General features: G+C 33.2%; 2 protein-coding genes across 5 annotated transcripts; one reads left to right on the forward strand and one right to left on the reverse strand.

Annotated features, from left to right (window-relative positions):
- Window positions 1-1,638: 1,638 nt before the first annotated feature.
- On the forward strand, window positions 1,639-26,437 carry LOC147067204 (uncharacterized). Of its 4 annotated transcripts, none has more exons than XM_085953819.1 (11): window positions 1,639-1,675; window positions 1,776-1,933; window positions 4,626-4,758; window positions 4,859-5,107; window positions 5,744-5,993; window positions 6,467-6,681; window positions 7,384-7,565; window positions 7,650-7,887; window positions 8,674-8,868; window positions 9,281-9,435; window positions 25,726-26,437. In XM_085953819.1, the coding sequence occupies exons 4-11, from the start codon at window positions 4,967-4,969 to the stop codon at window positions 26,000-26,002; spliced, it is 1,653 nt and encodes a 550-aa protein (XP_085809945.1). In that variant the 5' UTR covers window positions 1,639-1,675; window positions 1,776-1,933; window positions 4,626-4,758; window positions 4,859-4,966; the 3' UTR covers window positions 26,003-26,437. The 4 variants fall into 4 exon arrangements, with proteins under 4 accessions (XP_085809945.1, XP_085809944.1, XP_085809946.1 ...); XM_085953818.1 differs by having other exon boundaries at window positions 4,926-5,107; XM_085953820.1 differs by having other exon boundaries at window positions 1,653-1,933.
- On the reverse strand, window positions 13,477-22,350 carry LOC147067205 (uncharacterized). Its single transcript, XM_085954433.1, has 6 exons — window positions 22,047-22,350; window positions 21,774-21,957; window positions 16,794-16,965; window positions 14,757-14,889; window positions 14,468-14,618; window positions 13,477-13,747 (listed from the first exon to the last, which is right to left on the reverse strand). The coding sequence occupies exons 1-6, from the start codon at window positions 22,047-22,049 to the stop codon at window positions 13,584-13,586; spliced, it is 807 nt and encodes a 268-aa protein (XP_085810559.1). The 5' UTR covers window positions 22,050-22,350; the 3' UTR covers window positions 13,477-13,583.
- Window positions 26,438-26,550: the final 113 nt, after the last annotated feature.

The following is a 26,550-nucleotide window of genomic DNA, read 5'->3' on the forward strand; positions in this document are numbered from 1 at the left end:
AAGTTTGTATTTATTTTTATTGAATAAATTAATACTATGTTTTTACTTTGGCAAGTTTTTTTCCCCTTTACATCAAAAGTAGAAAGTCATTATTGGCAGCATTGGCAGATGGCAATGATAAAATTATTAATAATAATTTTATGCTAAATGCAATTTTGAATAGCTGACGCCCAATAAAAATGGTTTAACCTAATATAATAATTAAACAATACTCAATGAAATTTTTCAGTTCAATAAGGAATCAACCTAGACTCATATAGAATTAAAATAATGAAATTATTGTTTTGATTTCTGATACCTACAATATTATGTTGAATATTTTTACATTTTACGTTACAACTAATAGCATCTCCTACTTTAGTCTGGTAATAATATACTTCAGGATGAAGGTTGACTGCCACAAGTAGACTTCTTCATTCTCCTACTCTAGTTGATCACTTCTAGCGCTCGCATTTCTCTCTGTAGACTGACCATTAAGACACCAAAGTCGTGGTCTTCCTACTCCCCGCCTTTCTTGTGACCCAATTAAATATGAGGCGCTTTATCGGTGCTTGATCATCCATACATAGCCAATCATAGGCATTGAGTTTTGATAAATCTGACAACGTCAATCTCATGATAGCGCTCATGACCAGTGGGGGTAGGCAGGGTATGTGTTGCTAAGGGGTGGCACATTATAAAAAGTGGAAGAAGAAGAAGTGAATACAAGTAGGTATCTACCTATTACAACTTTTGAAAGCGCTTTTCCATGGAGTGGACGATACGGTCACTTTGTTAGAAAGTACCTAAGTACATCTTGGATTTAAAATATATTTAGTGCCTATTGCTGCAGGGTAAGGGAGAGGATCAGACACTGCAACGGCACCCATGCGCCTGTGCCACTAGGATGCGTAGTGTCACACTTTCCAGTCAAACCAAAACATTTAAATTATATAGGCACAGTTGCTGTGAAAATAATAATGACATTTTTTTATACATGGGATAGAACTACTCCAATGCTGGGAATAAAATGCTTATTATCTTTCATACAAAGTAGCTATGTAGATAAAGTTACCTAGGTACCTATTATTTGAATCTGTTTCACCAAAGACATTAATAATGTCATTGTGTTTCACACATAAAAATTAATAATGTATGACGATGAAAACTTATTTTTCAATTTAGTATATGTAATTTGTATTAATTAATTTAATCCTCGACCCCTCAATTTTACTTTAACCATTAAAAATAGTTTGGAGGCACCATTGTAGCGATAATCCATAAAAAAATAATTAACGCATGCCTACATTACTTTTATCACAAGTAACCTTTAGCATTGTAGAATAAAATTGATATCTTTAGAGTCCAAGTAATCGCAGATGTGCAAGAAACTGTTTATTATTTTATAAAAATTTTAGCCAACATAAAATTTAAAATGAATTTACAGGTTATTTTTACTTTTTATTTATACAAAAAAACCTTTATTCTGACGGACTAATATTAATTTGGCAGCTTGGTGCAGTGCTGACAACAGGTTTTTGTGAAAGTAGTTTTGTTTGCACATACATTCGTACATACCAAATTCAGAGAATTTTGTTGTTGACAGCTATAAGTCTATGGCTCGACTAATGACAACACTGGTGAACTGACTGTGACCATAGATAATATAATATAAAATTTATTGTTGACACTGACAGTGAGATTTTGTTATTAATTTATTTAATTTATTAAGTGGAATTCTTACATTGTTTGAAAAATAAAATTCTAATTATATTAACTGCGAAATTGTATTTTAGAAATCGGAATTCATACCCAACTATTACAGAAAATGGCTAAAGATGTTTATATATCTGCCTGTCGTGCATGTTTAAAGAAAAATGGTGTAATATCACTATTTTCTCATAAAGACGATCGTTTGTTGGCTGATATCATGATGGATTGTGTTGAAATAAAGGTAAATATTCGATTTTTATATAGCAGTATAGTGTATAAAACAAAGTAATCATTTCCGCTCCAACAATCATACTATGGGCCTCCACTGAGTGGAGGTAATAGACCGTAGATCAGGGGGGGGCAAACTCTGGCCCGCCGGGTATTTTTTTGCAGCCCGCTATTATTAATTGTACTTCTGATTACGAATAACTTTTTTTATAATTTTTAAAAAAAATATTGACAATAGATTAAAATTTGAAGAATTTGTTGTTTCGTAAATGTATTATCTCAGTACGTCTTCCTTGCGTCTCGTCTCACACTATGCACCACTATTTTCTACGTTGAACATCGTGACACATTTAAATACTTTTAACTCTGCGTTGCAAGGAAAAAAAATATATGCCCATGATATGGTAAAAAGTTTGAATAGATTTCAATTAAAACTCAAGTTATTCCTTCGACAAATATCGAATATAAATTTGAAGAATATGGTAAAATTATTAAAGCTCTGAATGACGATTTTTCACAAAAATTTTCTGAAAAATTGAGACAAGTTTATCAATAGTACGCGATCCATTTTCAATAGATATTGATAGTGTACCGACAGAGCTACAACTTGAGATTATTGATCTGCAGTGTGACACTGATTTAAGAGAATTGCATCGTCGTGAAGAAATCTCCAAATTTTACAATGCCCTTAATTCAGACAAATTCGACCAACTTCGTTCGTTATTTTTGGATCAACCTATATATATGAACAAACATTTTCGATCATGTACCTCAATAAAAATTCTTTACGAGCTCCGATGCCCATTTACAAGCAGTTTTGAGAATATCAACTACTAAATTAACACCTGAATTTAAAAAAATGTTAAAAAATTTACAACAGTTTCATTCTTCTCATTATTTTTTTGTAATGTTTATTTTTCGTGATAATAAATGGTGTATATCTAAAAATGGTATTTTACTTGCGGCCCGCCGCTCATTTTGAATTCTTGAATTTGGCCCTCTATCCAAAAACTTTGCCCCTCCCTGCCGTAGATCGATTGGGTATGCGGTAACTTTTGCCATGCCATTGGCACGGTTGCAGGGCAGTTTTTAAAAGATGAAAATATTAGTAACACAAAACATGGCCTCCATATCCTGAAATGTAGCAGTAACGATTAAGGTGGCCATTCGATATAATTAGCATGCTATTTAATTGTGGTAATTTAAAAGTAATTATCTAGTCAGCAGTCAATGTGGTTCAGACAGGTTGTGAAAATCGGTAAATGTCAAAGTGCTCTTGCGGTGTAGTCCGTAAACTTTTTTGATCCATGCATGCAGTCTTGCAAGTTGCACGATAATACCTGTTTTCATTTTTATTTTATTCTTATGGTCGCGACATTTCATACTGCCACCATGCCACCAGTATATCCATGCACGTGTAAACGGGGTTATATTATCTTCTTAAATCATTTTCGATCCACAAAATTTTAATAAAAAATTATCAAAACATAATGGTGTTACCCATCGGCAAAAATAAAAGTAGATAGATACGTATGAATAGTGATAAATCATAAAGACGAAACAAAAAGTCGGTATGATAATAATGCAATGTTCCTAATAAAATAATAGTTGGATGGACAATGTAAAATTCAATATTTTATAAAGTTGTTTTTATCTTCTATTTCTATTATCACTTATCTGGCCAACCCACAATGCCGGGCCCTCTGGCTAGAACCCTGTCAGCCCCCCATTATAGGTGCCATGACACAGTATTCAGCAGTCTCGATTCTTGGAATTGGCTTACATTCTCTGGCAAACTATTTACATAGTAGTATTTCTGTGTAGAAACACTCAATTTGTTTATTTAATACTTTGGACGCTAAAGACGCATCTGGCGCGTAACGACCAGGCGGCCGATCGATGTATTTAACGTGCATTTTAAAGGTGGTAATTAAAAAATAATTATCTAGTCAGCAGTGAATGAGTTAATTTAATCTGTGTATCCACATTCTCTGGAACACACATTGAAAAAATGACTCATGAATTTTATCCAAGCGCGAGATTTGCTGAATGAGTACATATAGTGACAAAATTTTCTTTCATCATCATCAGCTCGGATCGACCCACTACTGGATGAGGTAGCTTCCTAGTTTCTTTGCTACCGCATACATCTACCAAACTTAAAGAGTTTATCCGGTGGGTTTTAGGGCATCCTTGTGGTTGTTTAGTGCCCCTCGGGTACCATTGTATGACAGTATTTGTCCAGCGGTTGTCCACTCATCAAGCGACATGTCCAGTCTATTACCATTTCATTTATTTAGTGACCTCTATCACACCGCGTACTCTTGTCTGCCTCCTTATCCATTGATTTATTTTATGGTTTTTCTGCGTTATGCCCAACATGCAACTTTCCAAGTCACGCTGGCTACTTGTAATTTTTAGATTTTATTTATTGTTTGTGAATTACTTATTTAAAGCGTAATCCTAGGTAGATCGACTGAGAATCAGTTATTGTCAATAAGTTTCATGTTCCAAATAAGCACAGTACACAATACTAAAGGCAATTTACATGCAATTTATTTTTATTGATATATTATTTGGTGTGAAACACTTATTTTTTTGTAGTTCTGGTTCCGTTATTTGATGGAATTAAATAAATAATCTATCTATTCGATGATTAAACTAACCATCATAATTATGACATGTCTATAATTAAAACATTGCAGATTACCGAAGATGAAAAATTACCGTCTCTATTGTGCGGATACTGTTCAGAAAAGATATGTAACTTTCATCTATTCAAAAAAATGTGTAAAGACTCTGATCGTGTTCTGCGAAGTCAGATGATCGATATCATTGGTAAGAAACATTTCTATCCTAAAATACCAAGTGCAGATTTGCTTGAACCAAAAGCAGTGTTTGTAAATATTCTTATTGCACAATTCCAATTTATTTGCAGCTCTTTTTGCCATAACATATTCTCGATACTCCAGAAGACAGTTTTATAAAGGAAACTTCTATTCCAGATGACTTCAACCAGGTAACATCATCAGGATTGACAAACACCATGTCTGATTGTTTTACTCAACCAAAATTGTTAGACTCGAATGTATCGGATTCTGATTCTGATGTACAAGAAAATATGCCCGAAACTATTTATTTAATGGAAAACAATAGTAATGTGGAAGCATGTGATGAGATTATTGAGGTATTTTTTAAAAATATAATATGTATTATGTATCTTAGAAGAATCTGTAGAAGATGACTAAACAGATCTTTAAGCGTAGCTTTTCCAGTGAGTGTTTACCGAGACTCAGAATAATATTTATTATGTATAGTAATTTATTATTGTTGATATTATATTATAAAAGTAGAATACACTAAGTCAGAAAAACAAGTTTTAGTAAAATTTACTGAATCTCTTATTTACATGCTAACTAAATTATTATTTATTATTTTATTATTCCATGTCCGATCCTAATAGGATCATATGGGCCTCCACGGAGTGGAGGTTTGTATTAACAGATTTTATTTTTACGAGAAATGGATGTCAGCCACTTGCTCAACCTATTAGGTCCATACCCTGACTCATAATCAAATTGAAAAACAATATGTGTACTTGCCAGACCCAGGATTCGAACCTGGGACCCTCGACACCACATACCGGCGCTTAAGCCACGCGGCCATCGTGGGTGGACTAAATTATGGATTTATTCATTTAAAAATAAAGAATAAAGATGAAATTTAAAACAATATTATAACATCCATTGAAATATTGAAATAAAAAAATGTGTATAAAAAATATCTGTCTATCTTCAATATGTAAAGAGGTACATGATTTCAGATTGAAAATGATGTTGTATTGACAAAATGTAAAAAAAATAAAAGTCCGTTCAAGAGTAAAAACAAATTCGCCACTGATAGACTGCAGTCAGCCCTACAAAATTTGATGAAAAATACGTTGAAGACAAAAAGTAATGAAAAAAATGTCTCGGAAACAAAACCCTCGGAAAGTGATCAGATTACAAAAAGAGATACCGAAGTAATATTTCTCGATTCAGATCTATCAGATTTTGATAATACTTGTAATGACAGTGAGTTACTTCAATTTCTTGTTAGATTCTTCTGCATAATGTGCATTACCAATTACCCTATTATTTTAGTTGTGTATTATCAAAAGTCTTTTCAAAATATAGGATTACCTTATAAATTATTATAAGGCGTATTGAAAATTATAAGGTATATTTTGGGGTGGGTTTTACAAGCCTTCAAAATATCAATAATCCAGCAAACAATTTGTCAGCTGCGAATTACTGTGTAAGTTGACTACAGTGCTTACTGTCAACAGTGATCCCGGGATTGTAATAAACAGTCTACCTGAAATTTCACAAATTTTAGATAATCTTATAATGATTTTATTATCACGTATTAATTAATTCTTTAGGAAATTTCTAAATATAATTGTAATTACAGTTGCTTAGGCACTGCATATTCTGATTTATTTTCACTGTTGCAATCGTACGTGCTATAAATAAAATCCTAGTATGTAATAACGTATTATTTTCAGACACAGACGAAAATGAAAAATTTGAAGACACTTGCGTCAATACAATTATTGACAATAAAAAATCAAAACCTGAACCTGAAATAGCCGAAACAAAAAAAGGTAAATTAAAAAATAGTCTAAAAAATACCAAACGCAAGAAAGCGGTGGAAGAGAAAAACAATGAGGATGAAAAAGATTCAGAAAAACCAGAAAATAAAAAAGAAAAAAGCATACAGGCAGGTACAAAACATTCTGTATAAAAAAATCGGTGTGTGTACTTATGTACGTGCGTTAGAAGTTATACTTCTTTGGTGTAACAAAACTTGTGATAACCTAGATTCTTCGACTAGCTCTTAATTATATTGTTAAATTACACACTCAAGAAAAAAGGCCGCTTTTTGTAGCGCGTTGGTTTATTTCTATATATATTATATTACTAAATTATATAATTATTTCTCGTTTTTATTTTTAAAGTAACAACTGTCACTCTGACGTTTAATCGTTTGTTTATGTAAGGAATTGCAAATGGCTGACAATAATAAATTTGTTACCTAGGCAACGGAACAATTCTACTATCAAACTTGCGTTTGTATACTCTCAATCTCTACCAAACGCCCCAAAAGAAGTGTAACTTCAAAAAGCTTGACATTTTTGCTAATCTATATACCTAAATTCCAATCCAGTTTGGTTGACCAATGACTTGAGTTGACAATGAGTGACAATAAGTTGACAATGTCCATCTGAGTGGACCAAACCGGTCCTTAAATTTATTAAATTATGTAGATTAAGTAGGTAGTCTTTTATTTTGATTAATATAATGTCTTTCTACCATGCAATTACTACAATTGACTAAAATCAATGTTTAGATAGCTCATGAAAACCATAACAAAACATTAAAGAGATCTGGTGCCAAATTTATTTTGCACGTTTTTTTTCAGGAACTCTACTATTCTGATAATTTTGAATGTGATTTTAAACCTAAGCAGAAGGTAAAACGACGCATAACTAAGCATTTGTGTAAAGTGTGCGGAAAGGCAACAAACGACAGCACCAGTTTAAGGATACACATGCGCTGGCACACGGGGGAGAAACCTCACACCTGTCATTTGTGTCCGAAAGGGTAATTTTTGACATATTTTGTGTTGTCGTGCTGTCATATAATAAATTATCATTGAGACGTAACAATATATTGTAATTATTGTAGATTTGTAGTGGCCGCACTTCTCAGACACCATCTGCGCACTCACACCGGTGAAATTCCCTTTGTATGTGACACGTGCGGCAAGCAGTTCACTTCCGCCAATAACTTGCGGGGACATATGCAGACGCATAGCGGTGACAAGCCATATGAATGCATCACCTGTCTCAAGACGTTTTCGCGCTCTCAATACCTCAGAGTCCACCAAAGGGTGCATACGACAGATAAACCTTTCATTTGTCAGGTACCTACTCCACTCAATGTCGTATCATTAAACTATCCATGTATATTTTATTTTTGTTTTCTTAAAATTTTCCCAGTGGATATTGTATAATAGTATTATATCGTGAGCCTAATACTACAAAGTTCTAAGTGTTCGTCCTTGAAAAAACAAACCCAACAAAGAAGTAGTATTCTAAGCTGCCTCATTGTTACTTTTGTTTCTCCAAGGACAAACACTTAGAACCTTGTAGTTCTGCACTCGCGATATACCTACAGTTACCATAAGATTCCGGAACACCCTCCACTAGATGGCAGCCTGTCATTAGTTAGAATTTCTTTACAAAATATGAATGTGTAAATAAAATTTTCATCAAGTTTGTCCCAACCACAATACGACAACGTCACCTCACATGTCTTGTTGATGCATTGTTGTATTGACAACAGTACGTAATATACAAAGCTTTTGAATGTTTAATAGGTAACTAATAACAATAATTTATTGTGAAATATATATATGACAATCTACTCACGAAATTAGAGGTTAATAAATAGACTCCAAGATTACATCATACGCAATGTGATTGTTTAAAAAGAAAATCATTGCCAGTCAAAAGAAAAGAAACATTTTCTAAAAAAAGTGAAGAAAGAGTGACATCATAATATGCTCCAAACTAATTGGTATAATTTTTAATAAAAATTTTTTTTTTTAATTTTCAATATTTCCAATTTAGGTTTTATGTTTATTTACGTTTTTTAGTCATTCCATCAAAAATATAAAAACGAAGTTTCGCTGTATTTCATGTTACAGATATGCAGTAAGGCTTATAAGACCAAACCGGAATTGAGCGGGCACATAAAAATCCACTCAGGAGAGAGACCGTACACTTGTAGCATTTGTCAAAAAACATTTTCACATAGGAATAATTTGAGAAATCACATCAAAACACATTCTGCTGAAAGAAAATTTCCATGTGACAATTGTGACAAAGCTTTTTTGGCTAAGGTTAGTCTGGATGATTTATTTTCATATTCCTTGACACGTTTAGTTAGGTATCTATCTTCCAAACTGTATTCTCAGTATGTATCATATAGGTACATATATATTTTAAATACTGTATCATAAAAATTGCCTTCGCCTTGTTACTGCTTAGGATCGTATAATTTTATTTAAATAAATTTTGAATAGGTAACGTAATTTTTTTTAAATTTGATAGACATTTTCACGAGGAATTTACAATTATTCTAGCTGTTGTCTTCATTTAACACTATATATAAAACAATGTTTCTTCAAGCCCCACTATTTTCAAAACATATAATTTAAAACGCAATAACTCTCAAAGTGATAGACATTTATTTATATAAACGAGGTTTGAAAATACTGATTTTTTTTTCAAATAGTCAATTTTTTTCAACAGGGTGCTCTAGATAGGCATAAGCGCACACATACTGGCGAGAAGAGATTTGAGTGCAAGCTATGTGGCAAAAGATTTACGTACGCCAATTCACTTTCAGCTCATACAATCATGCATACGGGAACGAGGGACTATCAGTGTCCATATTGCGACAGAAGGTAAGCTGCATAATTGTAGGCAGAACACAAGATATTACGTAACAACCATAACATTTGAAGGAAATGTTTTCTTTCAAATTCTTTGGTGGTGATGTTAAAGCTTGAGCACAAAATCAAAAAAGTTTTCCCTTACCTAATGATGAAGGTGCAAACAAAAATTGGTAATTGATTGTGCCCTCAAATGAATAGGTCAAGAATGATGGAAGCGCAGATATTCTCTAGAACAGAACTTCCTAACTGATCACCGGTCACCGATGTGCTATGAGTCATTAGAAAGTGTGCTGCAAGACGTGTACTAATTTGTTATTACATGACAATGATATTAATATTTCTAGAAACATGCAAGAACTAAACAAATACATTATAGTTGAATTTTTGTAAGATGTCACTTATTGAAAATAGACTTGCTATTGCTTGTTCACGATGAAACTCCGCCCGCACAGAATGACCATTATTTTGTGTCTACATTTCTAAAAGCCATATAAATTCTAAATCAAAATAATGTTACTTAATAATGTAGAATGACAATATTACGAAAATTCCTTAATTGATAGGTACATAATCAGCCAATCATATTTAATGAAGAATTAATATTTGTGCATCAATATGCACTTTATAATTTCACTGAGATTTGGGTTAAAGTGTAGTTACAATATCGTCTAGATCAGTGTCTGCCAAACTGTGTGCCGCAAGAAGTTGCTTATCTAATTTAGAGCCGCGTTTTGACAGAATTCTTTCTAAAAATCAATCGCATCCGTCTCACTAATAAAATTATTACCACCTACGTACATAATATATGTTGATAAAATATTTAAAAAAAATTGTTACCTACAACTATGACTTCCTTTATTCATATTTTAATAAGGTGCATTTCCTTTTTTAAGGCATTTTTATTTGGTGTGCCGCGGAATAAATCCCATCCACCAACCAGTGTGCCGTGAAGTAAAAACGTTTGGCAGACACTGGACTCTAGGTACACAGTATGATGTAATGTTCGTTTTTAAGTAGGCCGTCTGACTTTTCTCGTATGGTTTTGTAAGCATCATCGGTTAACGGTATAACTAAATTATAATACATACAATTTATTAAACCTTGAACATGCGTCACTTGGTTTTGTTATATTATATTATGTTGTTTGTTAAACATTTTTATATGTTACCAAACGAGCAGACCAAAAAATATAAAATGATAAGCTAACTACGTCGGCGTGGAAAAAATGTGAACGCATCTTTTCAAAAAACGAATTATTAAGTATTATCAAAAGACTTAATAATCCTAAAAAATATATATAAGATGAAATGGTACAGACAGCTGGATTCAATGTCATAAAATTACAGATAAAAGGATTTGAACCGAGACATAATATAGAACCATTGTTACTTAGTGCAAACAAAATGCTTAAGTTATTGGAAAAAGTATTCAAAATTTATTTTCAAAAAATTGGAAATCAGTTGCAGAACACACTAAAAAATCATATCACAAACAATCGGGAAAGGGATGGGTTGATAGAGACCGCCATTGATCCCTTACTTATTAACTTACAAGACCAATGAAGCATCTTCTGAAAATGATTTTGACACAGAAAAGGATTTGGGTTTGCATCACCTAATAATATGATGCTTTTATCGGTGGATACGTTTATCTTTAAATCATGTACCTACCTAATGAATATTAAATAGTTGCTGCTGTAAATTTACTGACTAAGAATTAGTTACCCGTATAGTACATAATATGTAAGTGAATTTCTCACATATTATTAAATAGAAAGTGATTATAAATAGTATTTAATATAATTTTTATACTACGTTCAAATCTTTGCTAACGATATTGAAAACATCTATAAATAATAAAATACTGTTTAAAAGTGTTTTCAAACTATAGTACATACTAATCTTATCTTTTTACATCCATACAATATTATGTCACAATCCGTAGAGACAAAGTGACGATGATATTCGTTTTCGAGAAGTGACTAGCTACGCTGCGAGAACTATCAATGAATTTCAATATAAGCTTATTCTTTGGAAATAGTAGAAGAATTAATAATACCTAGCTCTCAAGATTTAGTCGGTGTTACAATTCCAATACTTACAATTAATTATTACACCAAGCATATTTGAGTAAAAACTCCATTACTAATATGAAAAAACTGACATGTTTTCGATTGGAATCAAATTTTGCATCAATCTGTATCTCGAAATATTTATATTTTCAATCTTTTAATGAAAGAAAAGGGAATGCTCTTGGATTTGAAGAATGATCGAACCCTCGAATTTCAGCTTGAAGATTTTCAGTTATTGACTGTAAAAAAAGTTTCCCTGTATTGGAGATAAGTCAATAATACACTTCTATGAATTGCAGTCACTCCGAGTAATCTCACACATCAATAAATATCAGAAATTCAAGGTCATCCTTGAATTTTTTTGATCAAGAATTACGAGCTAACTAATCCATCACTTTCAAGCATCTACCCAGACATAATAAAATTTTATTTTGTTAAATAAACACAAGTCATTGAAGTATATAAATTGTTAATTTAACATTTTTTTTACCATGACGTTTTTTTACCACCATTTACCTATAAGCCTCTCAATTCTAGCATCGGTTTAAAGAAAAAAATATTATTCTTCCATATAAAGTAACTCGCACTTGGGTACTTAAAGTGTCATCTCAGTTATTTTTGTGTATATAATAAATACGCATTCTTCTTTAGTTATTATTCTGTATATTTATGACTGAAAGACAATACATATACATATTATGTTTATAAAAAAAGTGAACAATATATTTCATTTTCTTATTACCTACATCAATGAGACAATTAAGTACCTATCTAATTAAATTCCAGAAATTATATTACTATGTTTAAAACATTTATAATTGTAATCCACGGATGCTCAACTGGTCAATCAAGAAATGATTTTCAGCAATTCATAAAGCCTAGTATCCACAATTCATCATACTCTACCACCCTTTGAAAATGAGTGATCCAAACTATAGTAAGTTGATCGCTCTAAAAAGTTCCAATCTGAAGGGATGAACACCCGTGCTTTAACGGCCCACATGCTCGTCATAGGTCAAAATTGAGTTTTTATTGTATTTTCAAACCATGATCCTGGTCACTCCTTAAACGTTGTAGATAATCTATTTATATAATTTTGAAGCCTTATTATCCTTTATGATAATATAATAGATAATACATATAATTATTTCAAACATTTGATGACTGCATAAAGTATTTTTGTTACATAAAATAGTATTCTTTTAAACCTCTCGCTCTAATGTTTTAGAATATAGTCATATTTCGGTACATGAATGTGCAGTGGTGTTAAGATTTTTTACATTTATTAATTTTTAATCGCATTTATAAAACCATTAGTATAATTTATGACGAGATAATTTTAGTAAAATATTTACGATAAAAAATTATATTAATAATCTCTGTGATCCCAAATTTGACAAGAATTAGGCATTTTATTATTCAAAAAATCGGCAAGATTAACACATTTGAAGATGATTCTAAAGATACTTATTATAAGCTATGCCTTTGACCATTCAAGTGTGATAAACATCTTATGAATAATGATTGCTTTATAATAATTATTGACCTAAGAATAAGGTAGTGTTTTTTTGAAATACGCCATTTCTTTTGTCATTCCCCAGTGGTTAAGCTACAACATACGGCCGTAGCCATAAATTGACAAACTATAATTGAAGTAGGGAGTAAAATGATATTAACGCGTGTGTTTGAACATGTACCGTTTAAAAAAAAATAAAAAAAATTTCGGTTAGGTATAAAACATTAGAGCGAGAGGTTTAAAAGAATACTATTTTATGTAACAAAAATACTTTATGCAGTCATCAAATGTTTAAAATAAATATAAAGAATAATAAGGCTTCAAAATTATATAAATAGATTATCTACAACGTTTAAGGAGTGTCCAGGATCATGGTTTGAAAATACAATAAAAACTGAATTTTGACCTACGACGAGCATGTCCCCCCTTAACTTAAGTAGTTAATATTATATAACATTATAATTAATACATGTAATTATGTTTTGACAATATGGAAGTTCTTACAATACGTAAATATACTGCTACTGATTATTTTATTGCACTGATAAATAATAAAATTATTGAAATGTTTTATTTAGCATACTTTTTAGGAACAACATACGTAAATATATTCTTCTGACGTCTTTTATTTGTCTTCTTCTTCGCCATTTCAATTTCCTTATAGACATCTATCTTTGGGTTCTCGATAACATTGGCGGATTTATTCCTTTTATTGGAAAAATCAAAACCACCACCTTAAAAAAATATATCATTTTAGGTACCTAAATATTTTGCTACATCTTTAACATTTTTCAAAAAAATACATAAATAATAATAAATTATAATAATCATTGGTTCTTACATTTTCAAACGTAATGCGTTTGAAGTATATGATAACATTTGGTTATTGTAATTATTGAGAGGTTAACATTATTTGCTTGTTATTAATATAATTTATTGACGTATTAACATAAAAGTATAATAAATAAAATATAAAAGGGCCCTCTTAAACCAAGATGTCCATACAAATTAATCTGTCCGAGTGAGTAAACACATAAATACAGATAAAAGTGGTTCAAGAATGAACTTTGCCTACATTTTAATATACGTCAGATTAAATCTGCATTCATTTCTATATTTTAGATCTTTATTGTAAAAAATACCTGGAATGTAGTTTTGAACTCTACCTACACTGTAATAAAAATTACTTTATTGGTTTTTGTTAATGTCTTCGACCTTTTCTGCAAAGCACTTTGTGATTTTTATGGGAGGGTGGTATGATATAGAGTGCGAAAATTATAAGTTGAAGTGTCTTGGCCGCTGTCATGGCGCAGCGATATATTTTAAAAGGCTTGTCAGTATTGTAGTTCTCGAAATGGCCATGCTTCACGTTAAACTTGCCCAGTATCAACAGTTTTTTATAATTACTAGGTACAGTGGTAAATATGTATAGTATATTGTGCCATATTTTTTACCATTATCTGATAGTAGAGATCCTGTGGAATGATTTTCCATTTTGTGTGATGTAGCTTCAGCATCAACGCGAGTCGCAGAGAATGTCTGTCCTGTCGAAGCACGAGACTGTTTCAAAAAATCAGTGATGGTTGCCTGTTTCAATCCTGGTGACTGAAAAATTTCATTATTGATTAATTTATTGAAATGGGTAGTCAATAATTATAGTAAAGAACTAATCAAAGTTAATTCGAAATGGTGAAGAAAAGATTATGAAAGAATTATCCATATAAAAGAGTATCCACGGAATACCTTCCTGGTAAGCGTGTTGTGGACGATTTTATTGTTCCGCCATTCTTGATTAAATTGTTCACGTTCAATATTCCTTAATTCATTGCACAATCCAGTCGCCTCATCACGGGAATATTTTAAGGCATTCCGCAAACTAAAAATTTGTCAACAAAAAATGCTGTAAGAAGTAACCAAAACTAAGATATTGCATTAAATAAATTAATCGTCAGCCATCGCTACAATTTAATAATTTAATTAAATAACTATATTGATTTATTTAACTATTTTTTTTAATTATTAATTTCACAAGTTCGCTACATTCTTGATAGCGTTGTTTATTGAACATACATATTTCGAAACACCTTTGTCACATTCCTATTAAGAAAATCTTGAAAACGTAAAACATGGTACTGGGCGGGACTCGTACCCACATCCATCGTATTTTGGTCAATGTACTTTACCAATTTAGCCAGTTGTACTATACTTGATCACAACGAAATTAACGAAAAACTGTGCGTCCAAGGTGTTTTTTGTTATTTTGAATCAAGGTATTACAATAAATACTATTATTATCCTAAAATCTCTTGGATAACACACTACTCTCTTATCTAAACAGCACTTTGTTGATTGTTTAACATTTACGCACTCCGATTTATGCACTCCTGAAACGTCTACCATTTGAATCAAGCATATTCTTACAGAAATTGACATTTCAGAGATATGTCATTTTCGAAAACATGTTTTGTATCCGATACCAATCTGTCACAAATGAATTGTAATGTCATTTAATACTTTCTATATACTTGATATATCATTGATCACAATTATTATTCTAGAAAACCATTTAAATCTGAAATAGGAGCAATAAATTTTAACCATAAAAATAGAATTTTTCCTCACTCAATCAACACGAAAACACAATACTGGTAAGTACTTATCTGTCAAACTAATACGATAATGATGTTGTCATTTGTTTTCTTTCACGACCAATTATAAACATTTTCAAATATAGAAATTGCCATCTCGGAAAACATTGAAAACTGATATGACATTTCTATTACATAATAATGAATTAAATATTTATTGTAATATGATTTCACAATATTTATATTCATTACTAATTATAGAGAATTATAATACTACTAAATAATTTCACGTTTCAAATTTTTAACTAGGTATGTGGGTATAATCTTTTGTAGTTACTCTTATTTTACAATTTAATATTTCTATTTAGCAGTTAAATCTAATCTTATCGCTATACTTAAATTATAATAATATTGTAATATGTAAATAATTAAATAATAATATTTTGGTTGTTCATTCAGCTACATTGAATGTGATATTATTTGATGCGACGAGCGTACGTATGCAAAACCACATATTGTGCTTTATACCGTCAACCACCGCCCCATCGACATTCTACTTTGCCTTGGTGACGATTGATGACGGCATCATCTGACTGTCTCTTCTAAAGCAGACCAAGATAAGCTGTAATGAGATTATGACATACATTTCTTGATGCCCGATTATTTTATACGATTACATATTAATTGCATGTTATATACACAAAATATCGATCGACTGAAAAATTATGAAAAAAAATATCAGAAATCACAATTTTATTTAGTTAACTTAACCATGAACTACGTACATGAAATATAAGCGACTGTAATTTAACCGTCTATACGGGACTCCAAGCATTCAAATAGTAAATCGCATCTCAAGTGGTGTCGTGTCTAGATTCCATCGGATTTTTATAGATAGAATTTGTCTGCCGTCGCCCCTTTAGATTTCCTTAATGCCCCCTAATTTTCTTTGAGCCTTCTACTGCCCCCTGAAAGACTCCAGCGCCCACAAGGGGGTGTTATCGCCCACTTTGAGAAAGACATATAGAGTATTCCGTATTGAACAAACAAATATTTTTCCATTAGGTATGTTTCTGAGGTGTTCCAAAATATGTATAAGTAAGCAATATTGGTATTCGATTCAACACAAATCAACTCTTTGGAAGGTAACTATGCTGATCACCATCAGGGTTAGACAAAACGAGAACATTACCATATAAATTCTTGCCCATTGTGGAACTCCTTTTGTAGGTTTTCGTTTTCAACCAAAATGTCTTTTAATTCTTGTATTACTACACCCTCCAGCATCTTTTCATTTATTATTTTCTTTTGAAGTTCTTCAAAACGTATTATCAGTTCTGAATTATTAGATAATTCTTCCTCAGCTTAAAATAAATAAATTAGTAAATTCACTTATAAGTACTGTAAAGGTTATGTATAATCGTGTATGTTTGCGTGTGTCTTATGATTATATAAATAATATCAAGTTATTTTATAGCTCTGCAATTATAGTATTGTTATTAATAACTAGCTGAAGTACCCGGCTTCGCACAGGGTCGCTTCGTGGTTATATTTATCTTAGATATTTGAAAAATAATAAGACGAAATTATTTTTTTAATATTAAAATATCTGTGTAATACAATATGGCAATATGAAAATAGAATCCAGAATATGAAAACGTTATTAATGTTATTAATATGTAGTAAAAAAAAAAATCAAAATTGGATGGAACAAACAAACAACAAACTTTGTATGTTATATAATAATAATTTAGAAACCTTCGCAGGTGTGCGCACACAACTGACAAAAGTTTCATCGCAATCGGATGAATGGTATAGGAACGCATACGAATAGTAGAAGAAGATGATTTTCTAATTCTGAAATCTTCGTGGGCATGCGCATGACAACTCACCAAAGTTTCATTGCAATCGGATTAATGGTATAGGAACGCATACGAATAGAAGAAGAAGAAGATGGTTGTACTAATTCAAAAACCTTCCCGGCGTGCGCACAACAACTGGTCAAAATTTCATCACAATCGGATGAATGGCATAAGAACGCATACAAATAGAAGAAGAAAAAGATGGTTGTACTAATTCAGAAACCTTTGCGGGCGTGCGCACAACAACTGGTCAAAATTTCATCGCAATCGGATGAATGGCATAAGAACGCATTCGAATAGAAGAAGAAGATGATGGTTGTACTAATTCAGAAACCTTCGCAGGCGTGCGCACAACAACTCACCAAAGTTTCATTGCAATCGGATGAATGGTATAGGAACGCATATGAATAGAAGAAGAAGAAGATGTTTGTACTAATTTAGAAACCTTCGCGGGCTTGCGCACAACAACTGGTCAAAATTTCATCGCAATTGGATGAATGGTATAAGAACTCATACGAATAGAAGAAGATAGAATAGAAGAAAAAGAAGAAGAAAATGGTTGTATCAATTCAGAAACCTTTGCGGGCGTGAACACAACACTTAATCATATTTTCATTGCAATCGGATGAATGGTATAGAAACGCATACGAATAGAAGAAGAAGAAGATGGTTGTACTAATTTAGAAACCTTCGCGGGTGTTGGCACAATTACTGACGAAAATTGTATTGCAATCGGATGAATAGAATAGAAAAGCATACGAATAGAAGAATATAGAATAGAAGAAGAAGAAGATAGTTGTACTAATTCAAAAACCATTGCGGGTGTTACCACAACAACTGACGAAGGTTTCATCGCAATCGGATGAATGGTATAGGGACCATACGAATAAAAGAAGATAAAATGAAGAAGAAGAAGAAGATGGTTGTGCTAATTCAGAAACCTTCGCGGGTGTTGGCACAATTACTGACGAAAATTTTATTGCAATCGGATGAATGGAATAGGAACGCATACGAATAGAAGAAAATAGAATAGAAGAAGAAGAAGATAGTTGTACTAATTCAAAAACCATTGCGGGTGTTACCACAACAACTGACGAAGGTTTCATCGCAATCGGATGAATGGTATAGGGACCATACGAATAAAAGAAGATAAAATGAAGAAGAAGAAGAAGATGGTTGTGCTAATTCAGAAACCTTCGCGGGTGTTGGCACAATTACTGACGAAAATTTTATTGCAATCGGATGAATGGAATAGGAACGCATACGAATAGAAGAATATAGAATAGAAGAAGAAGAAGAAGATGGTTGTATTAATTCAAAAACCATTGCGGGTGTTACCACAACAACTGACGAAGGTTTCATTGCAATCGGATGAATGGTATAGGGACCATACGAATAAAAGAAGATATAATGAAGAAGAAGAAGAAGATGATGATTTTTCTAATTCAGAAACCTTCATGGGTGTGCATACAACCACTTACCAAAATTTCATTGCAATCTGATGAATGGTATAGGAACGCATACGGGACAGACACACAGACAGACAGACATACAGACAGACAGACATTCATTTTTATATATTAGTATAGCCTATACTCTTCCCGCAAGTGCAAGCAATAAGTTTACAAAGTTTTATCGCAATCGGATGAACGGTATGGCTGCGCATTAAATACGAACAAACAAACACACAAATATTAATTTTTATATATTAGATGACAAATAATTTTCACAATACAGTATAGCTCATAACTTCATGTGTAGCATTGCGCAACAAAGTAAACGTAGCGACAGCGTGAAAGAGAATCTTTACTCAAGCATACTTTTCATATGATCACTCTATGGAGAAATTTACCTATCTACTCGTAGACAGCTGACACGCAAGTTGGCTTTGCTGCACATGACATATTTCTATTCGGTTTTTCATCATATTTATTTGAGATTAACACAGTATGAGCTTTTTCTTAGTGAAGATGAGATGCTAGTTACGGTGTTTCCACAACAATAAATTAAGTATACAAAATAACTGAGTTAAGTGAGGTAGTCAATTTTAATAATGGTGCTATGTATTAACCTATTTACTTCCGGTAGGTGTATGTATGGCGGTACCTTGCACGCTGTGAATTTTATTGCAAAAATAAAATCAATTTACGTTTCAAGTGGTAAAAACGAATTCTGTTTCAATTCTAAGATGTGACGACATTCCCAATATATGTCGTTGCGTGTTCAACATATTTGTATGTTTAAAATAATTGATTTATCCCCCGATTTCCCCCCCCCCCCCCCCCCCCCGTTTCCCGTTTAAAGCGGGACGTCCAAAGATGTCATTTTTGTATGAACGGCGTTCCGTTCACAGAAAACTTCGCATCTTAAGATGTCATTGGCAGCCATCCGGTTAAAATATATAGCATGCTCAGCTTTTTGTATGTTGGTTGCGATTGTGTCATCGGCTCTTACTGTCCTTGGTACCAGAAGGAGTGAGCAGTCAAAGTGGATGTCTGACGAAAAGTGGGATGAAGTTGGAAAGTGAGAGGCAGGCTGAAAGCCCTGTGAGGTAAGGAGACAGACCCCAACCGAACCGAGGACTGTCAGGATGACTACCAGACCCAAGACAGGATAGTCAAACGATCCATGCGGCTCAACAAGCGCATGTTTATGAACCGACAAATTGAAGCAGCAGAGGAGGCAGCAGGCAGAAATGACATCAGAAAACTCTTCCGAATCTCCCGTGAAATTTGCGGCAGGCGACCACCGACTCCCAGAACCGTTCATGGCTCCAGTAGAGCAATAGAGTTTGAAGATTTGGAAGAATCATTTCTGCTAAGTGCTGAACCGCCCACCCATTTTGGATCCATTTGACATATCTATGGAAGCCTTACTTTTGGATATAGGTACCTTGAGCAACCGACATTTCTGATTGCCTGCCGACGGACGCCGAGATAAAATCGGCTGTGAAAAGGCTCAATAACGGAAAGGCACCGGGGGGAGATGGCATTCATCCTGATTGAAATCATCACACTTCACAAAAAAGGTGACCCTTTTAGTTGCGACAATTACTGGGGCATTACGCTACTCAGCATTCCGGAAAAGATTTTGGCAAACATCCTCTTGATGAGAATACAGGATCCCTCCCATAATCAAATGCCTGCACGAGAATAGCGAATGCTGTGTTAGAATTTGTGACACTGTCACGGTTCGGGGTCACGACCGGATTCAGACAGGGTTGTGTCAATACCACCCGAGCAAGGCATATCTGTTACTCCCACGGTGAAGCTATGCGACCTAAACTATGCCGATGACACTTTCCTATTCTACAACTCAATCAAGGGCATTCAAGAGTCAATCAGCAGGTTGCATGACAACTTGTCTCACGTTGGTTTGAAAATGAATGTGAAGAAAATCAACATTTTATGCAATAGCACCTGTCCTGATCCGGATTTCCTCTGATTAGCGACAGGCAAAACATCTAAAGCGTCAACAGCTCTATGTTGTAACTTGTGACATGAAGTCAACCGACGACATGACGTAATTGTGACGTATGCTCAATACACACATCGAGGCGAGCGAGCTGCCCAATGCACAAATAATAATAATAAATATTATTATCCCGACACACTTATTGTGTATGGGGACAATGATTCACGCCCGTATCAGAGTAGCGTTAATATCTCGAAGACTATTGACTCACTCCGGTAGTACGTCACAATGATGTCATATGCCGTCATGTCACAAGTTACAATATAGGGCTACATATCACGGGAGATGCCATTTTGCAGAGAGAGCTCGCTATCTAAATGGGAATGGCTGGAGCAATATTCTACTCGATGCGTAGTGTTTACTCTCACAATTGTACTCGGTCAAAACCAGATGCCGCCTATTCGTTGCTTGCGTTCTCACGGTGCTGCTTTACCTAGCTAAAGCCGCTAAATACTATCTATAGTGTGTATACAACGGAGCTACGGGATGCTGGTATCACCTGGAACAATGCAAGAAGACTGGCTAGCGACAGGGATTCTTGGAGGCACCGTGTGGCGTCTATGTGCTCCATCTAAGGAGCGGATATGGCCGAAGAAGAAAAAGTTCTGGGGTAGTTTTTCACAACTTACTTAAATTGACATTTTTTTTTTTTTCAATTAATGTAGGTATATGTTTGGGTCTAGCGCTGGTTCAATGAGTTGAAGTTGAGTGTACAACCAATCCTCATAAAAAATGTTAAAATACCTCCACATTATGGCATTAAATGTCCTGTCCTTTGGAATGGTGGTTTTTTAATACAATTCATAATAAACATTATAAACAATAATATTATTTACTTAATTTCTGGGCATCCATATTTCTCATAACATCCGTATCACACAGTGCATCTGCCATCTGTCCACGAACTTTCAAATCAAAATTCTTGTTCATTGTTGCAACAAGACCATAATTATGGATAAAATCTTTAACCTTATTGCAGTAATTTGTTCGGTGGTTCCAAATCGACTGTTGAATCTCTTCCTATAAAAAAATATTGTGACTTCAACTTATTCATTAATATGCATGAATTACGAATCAGAGTAAGGTTGTTAACAAATAATATCATTAACCATTTTTTTTGTATCCTTTTCATAGGTGTCTTTTGTTGATTGGGATATCTGTTTCACTGCTTCTAGTTCTATTCTTGAATGTAAAATCTCACAATTGTATTTATCAATATCTTCTTCCGTCTTAGACAATTCAGTTTCCAGTTCTTTTAATGTATTATTATATTCATTTATCTTTTTTTTGACATTTATAATACTGTCTTCATCTAGAAAAAAATTGTTTTGTCAAAATCTAATTTTGTATTAAAATTTATTACCTACATGTTATGGAAAAACTTACATACATTTACGTACTTTCTTCCGCTCTTCTCCAGTTGCATCTTCCTGTTTTATTATTTCCTCAATAGAGTACCTTAAATCTTCAGGTGGAATCATTTTAAATATTAAAAAGGACGGGGTACCTATTATTTCCCAATCCTTTGCTTTTGTCCAACAGAAATATTGTAAGACAAAATTTATTTTAAATATGGAAGATTTTTTTAACCATAGACAAAAAACTCACAATATATTTTTTAGGTTTTTATGGCTTAAAAATTTATTGCAACCATGTTATGTGTTTACATATTTAAAAAGAAAAGTTAGCTAAGAAAAATTTCTTAGCAATTTAAATTCCTACCAAATATGCTAGTGATGCTAGTTCTGTGATTTGTGTTGCCCAGTTAGGCCCTCCTCCCACGGCGCAACTGAAATCTGATGGAACTGGTTGGTGATGGAACTCATAAACTGACCAATGTGATGCTTTGCACACGGCGCTACTGAAACCCACTTGAAATAATAACATCAAACTGTCAAACTAGACCATCAGCTGTTTTTTACAAAAACCGACAACACACACGCTGCTGCATTTACTCGAATACAATTAGGTTATTTCAAACTCTATAACTTTTTAAAGAACTATAGTAATTAGGGTCTGTAAACGGTATTATTCATAATTAAATTTATTTTTGACCATAGTATATATAGAAATACCAAATTATTTAGAATTAATAAATTAATGGACTTCGTGTTTTATGTTCTAACACATAATGTAGAAGTACCACTAAGCAATACTTCACCTATAGATAATACACGGAAGTCCATATAGGTATAAATTATTTTTATTTCCTGTGCATCATATTATTAATATTTATTTTATTATAAGTACACAAAATATTTCATCTCAATATGAAAAGGAATTATATATTTTTTAATTTACATAAGTACAAGATTATTTGAAATTTATTATTGCTCTAGAAAAAAATCAACGCAATGAGAATTATTCCTGGTCATTCTCCGGGACATCAGCTGATGAGGAAATATGTGGAAATCTATCATAAAATTCATGAAATTCTGGAGATATCCATTGTTTCATAGTTTGTAGATCTTAACCAGACACGGTGGTTTTGCCTCGAAGCTCTTGGCCTAATAGAATCTCCGACTTTGCGACTTCGAATTGCAGGATGCCGATCACATCCTCTGGGAGTGTCCCTATATTATGTCGGTTGAAAGGGAAGAGCTTCTCAAGTCGGTTCGACCCTCAGTTGGACCGGTCGGCCATTGCGACTTGGTATCTACGGGGGAAAATTTATCAGCTTTTAAAAAGTTTGCGGCGTTTTACGGTGAGGAGAAGGTCCGAGGTCGGAGGTCCACAGTTTGGAAATCTTCATCGGAGAACTTCGCCTAATAACATAGATAACCAGCGCCATCTTCAGATATAAATAAAAAAGAAAAAAAGGTGTGCCATCAATATTTTTTTTTCGGGCCACAAAAGGAGCTGAAGATGATGCACACAAAAAGCAATAATTGTTTATATCATTTAACTCCATGTTAATAACTTTAAAAGTCTTGTTTCTTTTACATGTCCCTACAAACTGAACCCAATTCCATGGAGTAACAATCTGCATACCGTTCAGCATCTTTTTTGACGTTCTGTTATAGAGTGGTCAGTGTGTATGGCCTCGTAATAGGAATTTGTGATTTATGATTTTCAGCGTAGGAATGGTTTTCAGAAACCAGGTATATGAAAAAACAATCATGATATTCCTATTTTGGCCAGGGCAATTAATTATCATACCAAATCGTCAGCTCTTCAATATTTGCTAAAACATTGCTAGATGCCCATTTCATCAAGCAGCAGCCGATCTTATTGTCACCCCTTCCACTTTTTATTTCATCCACATCAGTGCTGTGTCTCACTCACCACTTGCATCATCGTAAATTGTAAAACTCAGAGTCCACAATTTTCTCAGATGGAAACTATATGGAGTAGGTAAACACTTCTCCAAGTCAACCATTATTACTTTCATACTGGTAATTTTTTCTGTTGCAAGAGTTTTATCAATCTTATTTAATTGCAGCTGCTTCCTGCATGTGGTCTTCCAAAAGGTGTCTTTGAATTTCTTTTTCTTCAAAAGAAATATTGACATCTTTAAGACTCATCTTAGGGCTATCGCTTGGCAAATAAAACCCGAATTAAATTTTTATTTTATTTAATTGAAAATCCATTTTGAATAGGTATATGGCGATAGAGCCACAATTTTGGGTTCATTCATGTGGTTATATTCTTTGAAGAATAAATCAAACATTTTTGTAATACTTATTTATGTATAACTAGCTGTATCACCCGGCGCTGCCCGGGAGTTACGTAGAGTGCAAGGGATTGAATTTAAAAAGTAAAAAAATATAATATTTTAGATTTTTATTTTTTTGTACATTTATTGCATTTAAATATCTAAAGAAGTAGTACAAATTCTATTTATTATTATAAAACTGTCCCCGGGGTGCAACGGGTTAAAACTGAAATTCGAGACCCCGACCACGCACTCCGGCTCTGATGCGTCCCCGGGGTGCAACGGGTTAAAACTGAAATTCGGGACTCCGACCACGCACTCCGGCTCTGATTCCACTACATACAATTATTGTCCGTGAGTGAAACATTCCGATCTACGCGTAACACGTCGCCCGCGCCAACCTGGCGGTTATTAATTTTTCTAATCTAACTTTGCCATTTGACCTCCGATCAAGCTGAAATAAACGCCAATATTTTTTAAATGTACACATTCTTGCGACATTTTCAATAAAAAATGGGGGTTGCAGCATTTACTTCCGCGTTTCAAGACTTTGTATGCGGCGACTTTTTTTCCGCAAAAACCGCAAAACTGTCCCCGGGGTGCAACGGGTTAAATCTGAAATTTGAGACCCTGACCACGCATTCCGGCTCGTCAGCCCCCGTCTACTGTCCAAATTTTGTCGAAATCCGACTGCGTGTGTGGATTTTTACAAAGAAAAACGAAAATTATAGTATAGATAATACGTACCTGCCTAACGTTTGTTGGACTTCCGTGTTTATGGAATTATTATAATGGTTTATTAACATTTTTCTTAGACCATAAACATCGTAAAAAGGACACCCGTTGTCTATGCACTAAAGTGAATTGGACTTCAGTAATTTTTTAATTAGCTATATCGGTTAATTTACTACTTGTGGACTTTTCATTCATTTGTGTAATGAAATAAAAGAAAATTTTCTGCATTTTAACTCAGAAACGGTAAAAACTGGATTATCCTCTAATGTACAGATATATTTACACTCATCATGGTTAAATTTTTATCAGTTTGCTGTACACTTCTGATCATTTTTTTTTATCTTTGATTTTTAATTGTGGTTATAAGGTTTTTCATAATGCTTTATCTTTCATTTCAGATATGCCCGCCGGTCAAGTCTCTGTGCCCATAAGAAAAAACATAAAGAGCATTTTGCTGATAACAGTGAACCAAAAGAGGACCCTAATAACAGTGAAGGTCATAAAAATGTGAATGTACATGCTACAGAAATATTGCCAAAGGATTTTAATTTATGTTTAAATTCTGAGACGAATTCTAACGCCACAAATAAAAGTTTAAGTGGAAACAATACTGTTATAAAATTAAGTAATATGAGTGTTAAGCATAGCAAAAAGCCATTTAGCAAACAATGTTAAAATAATAAATTGTCTGACATTCTCAACTACCGTTGAAAATTTGTGAAGTCTTAAAATGATTTAATAGTATTATTCTTTTTAACACTATGACAGGCCATGCAGCCTAATGACAAGTGTAGTGAAACAGTATTGTAGTAATAGAAGTGAAATAATCACAAACACCCAGACTTTCAAGAAAATTACAAATATATTATGACCTCACCGGGAATCAAACCCGGTGCCCCGGATGAAAGCTCAGTGCCTTACGCACTGGACTACGAGGGTCACTATGCGCTCGTAAAATGATACAAGTATCATGAACAGTAGGTACCTACTCAAATAGAAAATTTTAGTATTACAATATATACGCTGGATAATTGAATGAACACTCGTAAGTATTACAATAAGACATTTTATAACCCACAATAATTGTATTATTCTTTAAAATAAACTATTAAAAAATAAAATAATTGTTTTCTGATTTAGTACCCTGAAATAAATCTAGTCTTTTCAGCATTTTATTATTGTACCTATATTATAATGTAACATGCCAACTGTAACTGGGTTTT

The sequence above is a fragment of the Rhyacophila brunnea genome, unplaced genomic scaffold (genome assembly GCF_057557595.1).
Source record: "Rhyacophila brunnea isolate RB1 unplaced genomic scaffold, BYU_Rbru_1.0 scaffold_4, whole genome shotgun sequence".
Lineage (NCBI taxonomy): Eukaryota > Metazoa > Arthropoda > Insecta > Trichoptera > Rhyacophilidae > Rhyacophila > Rhyacophila brunnea.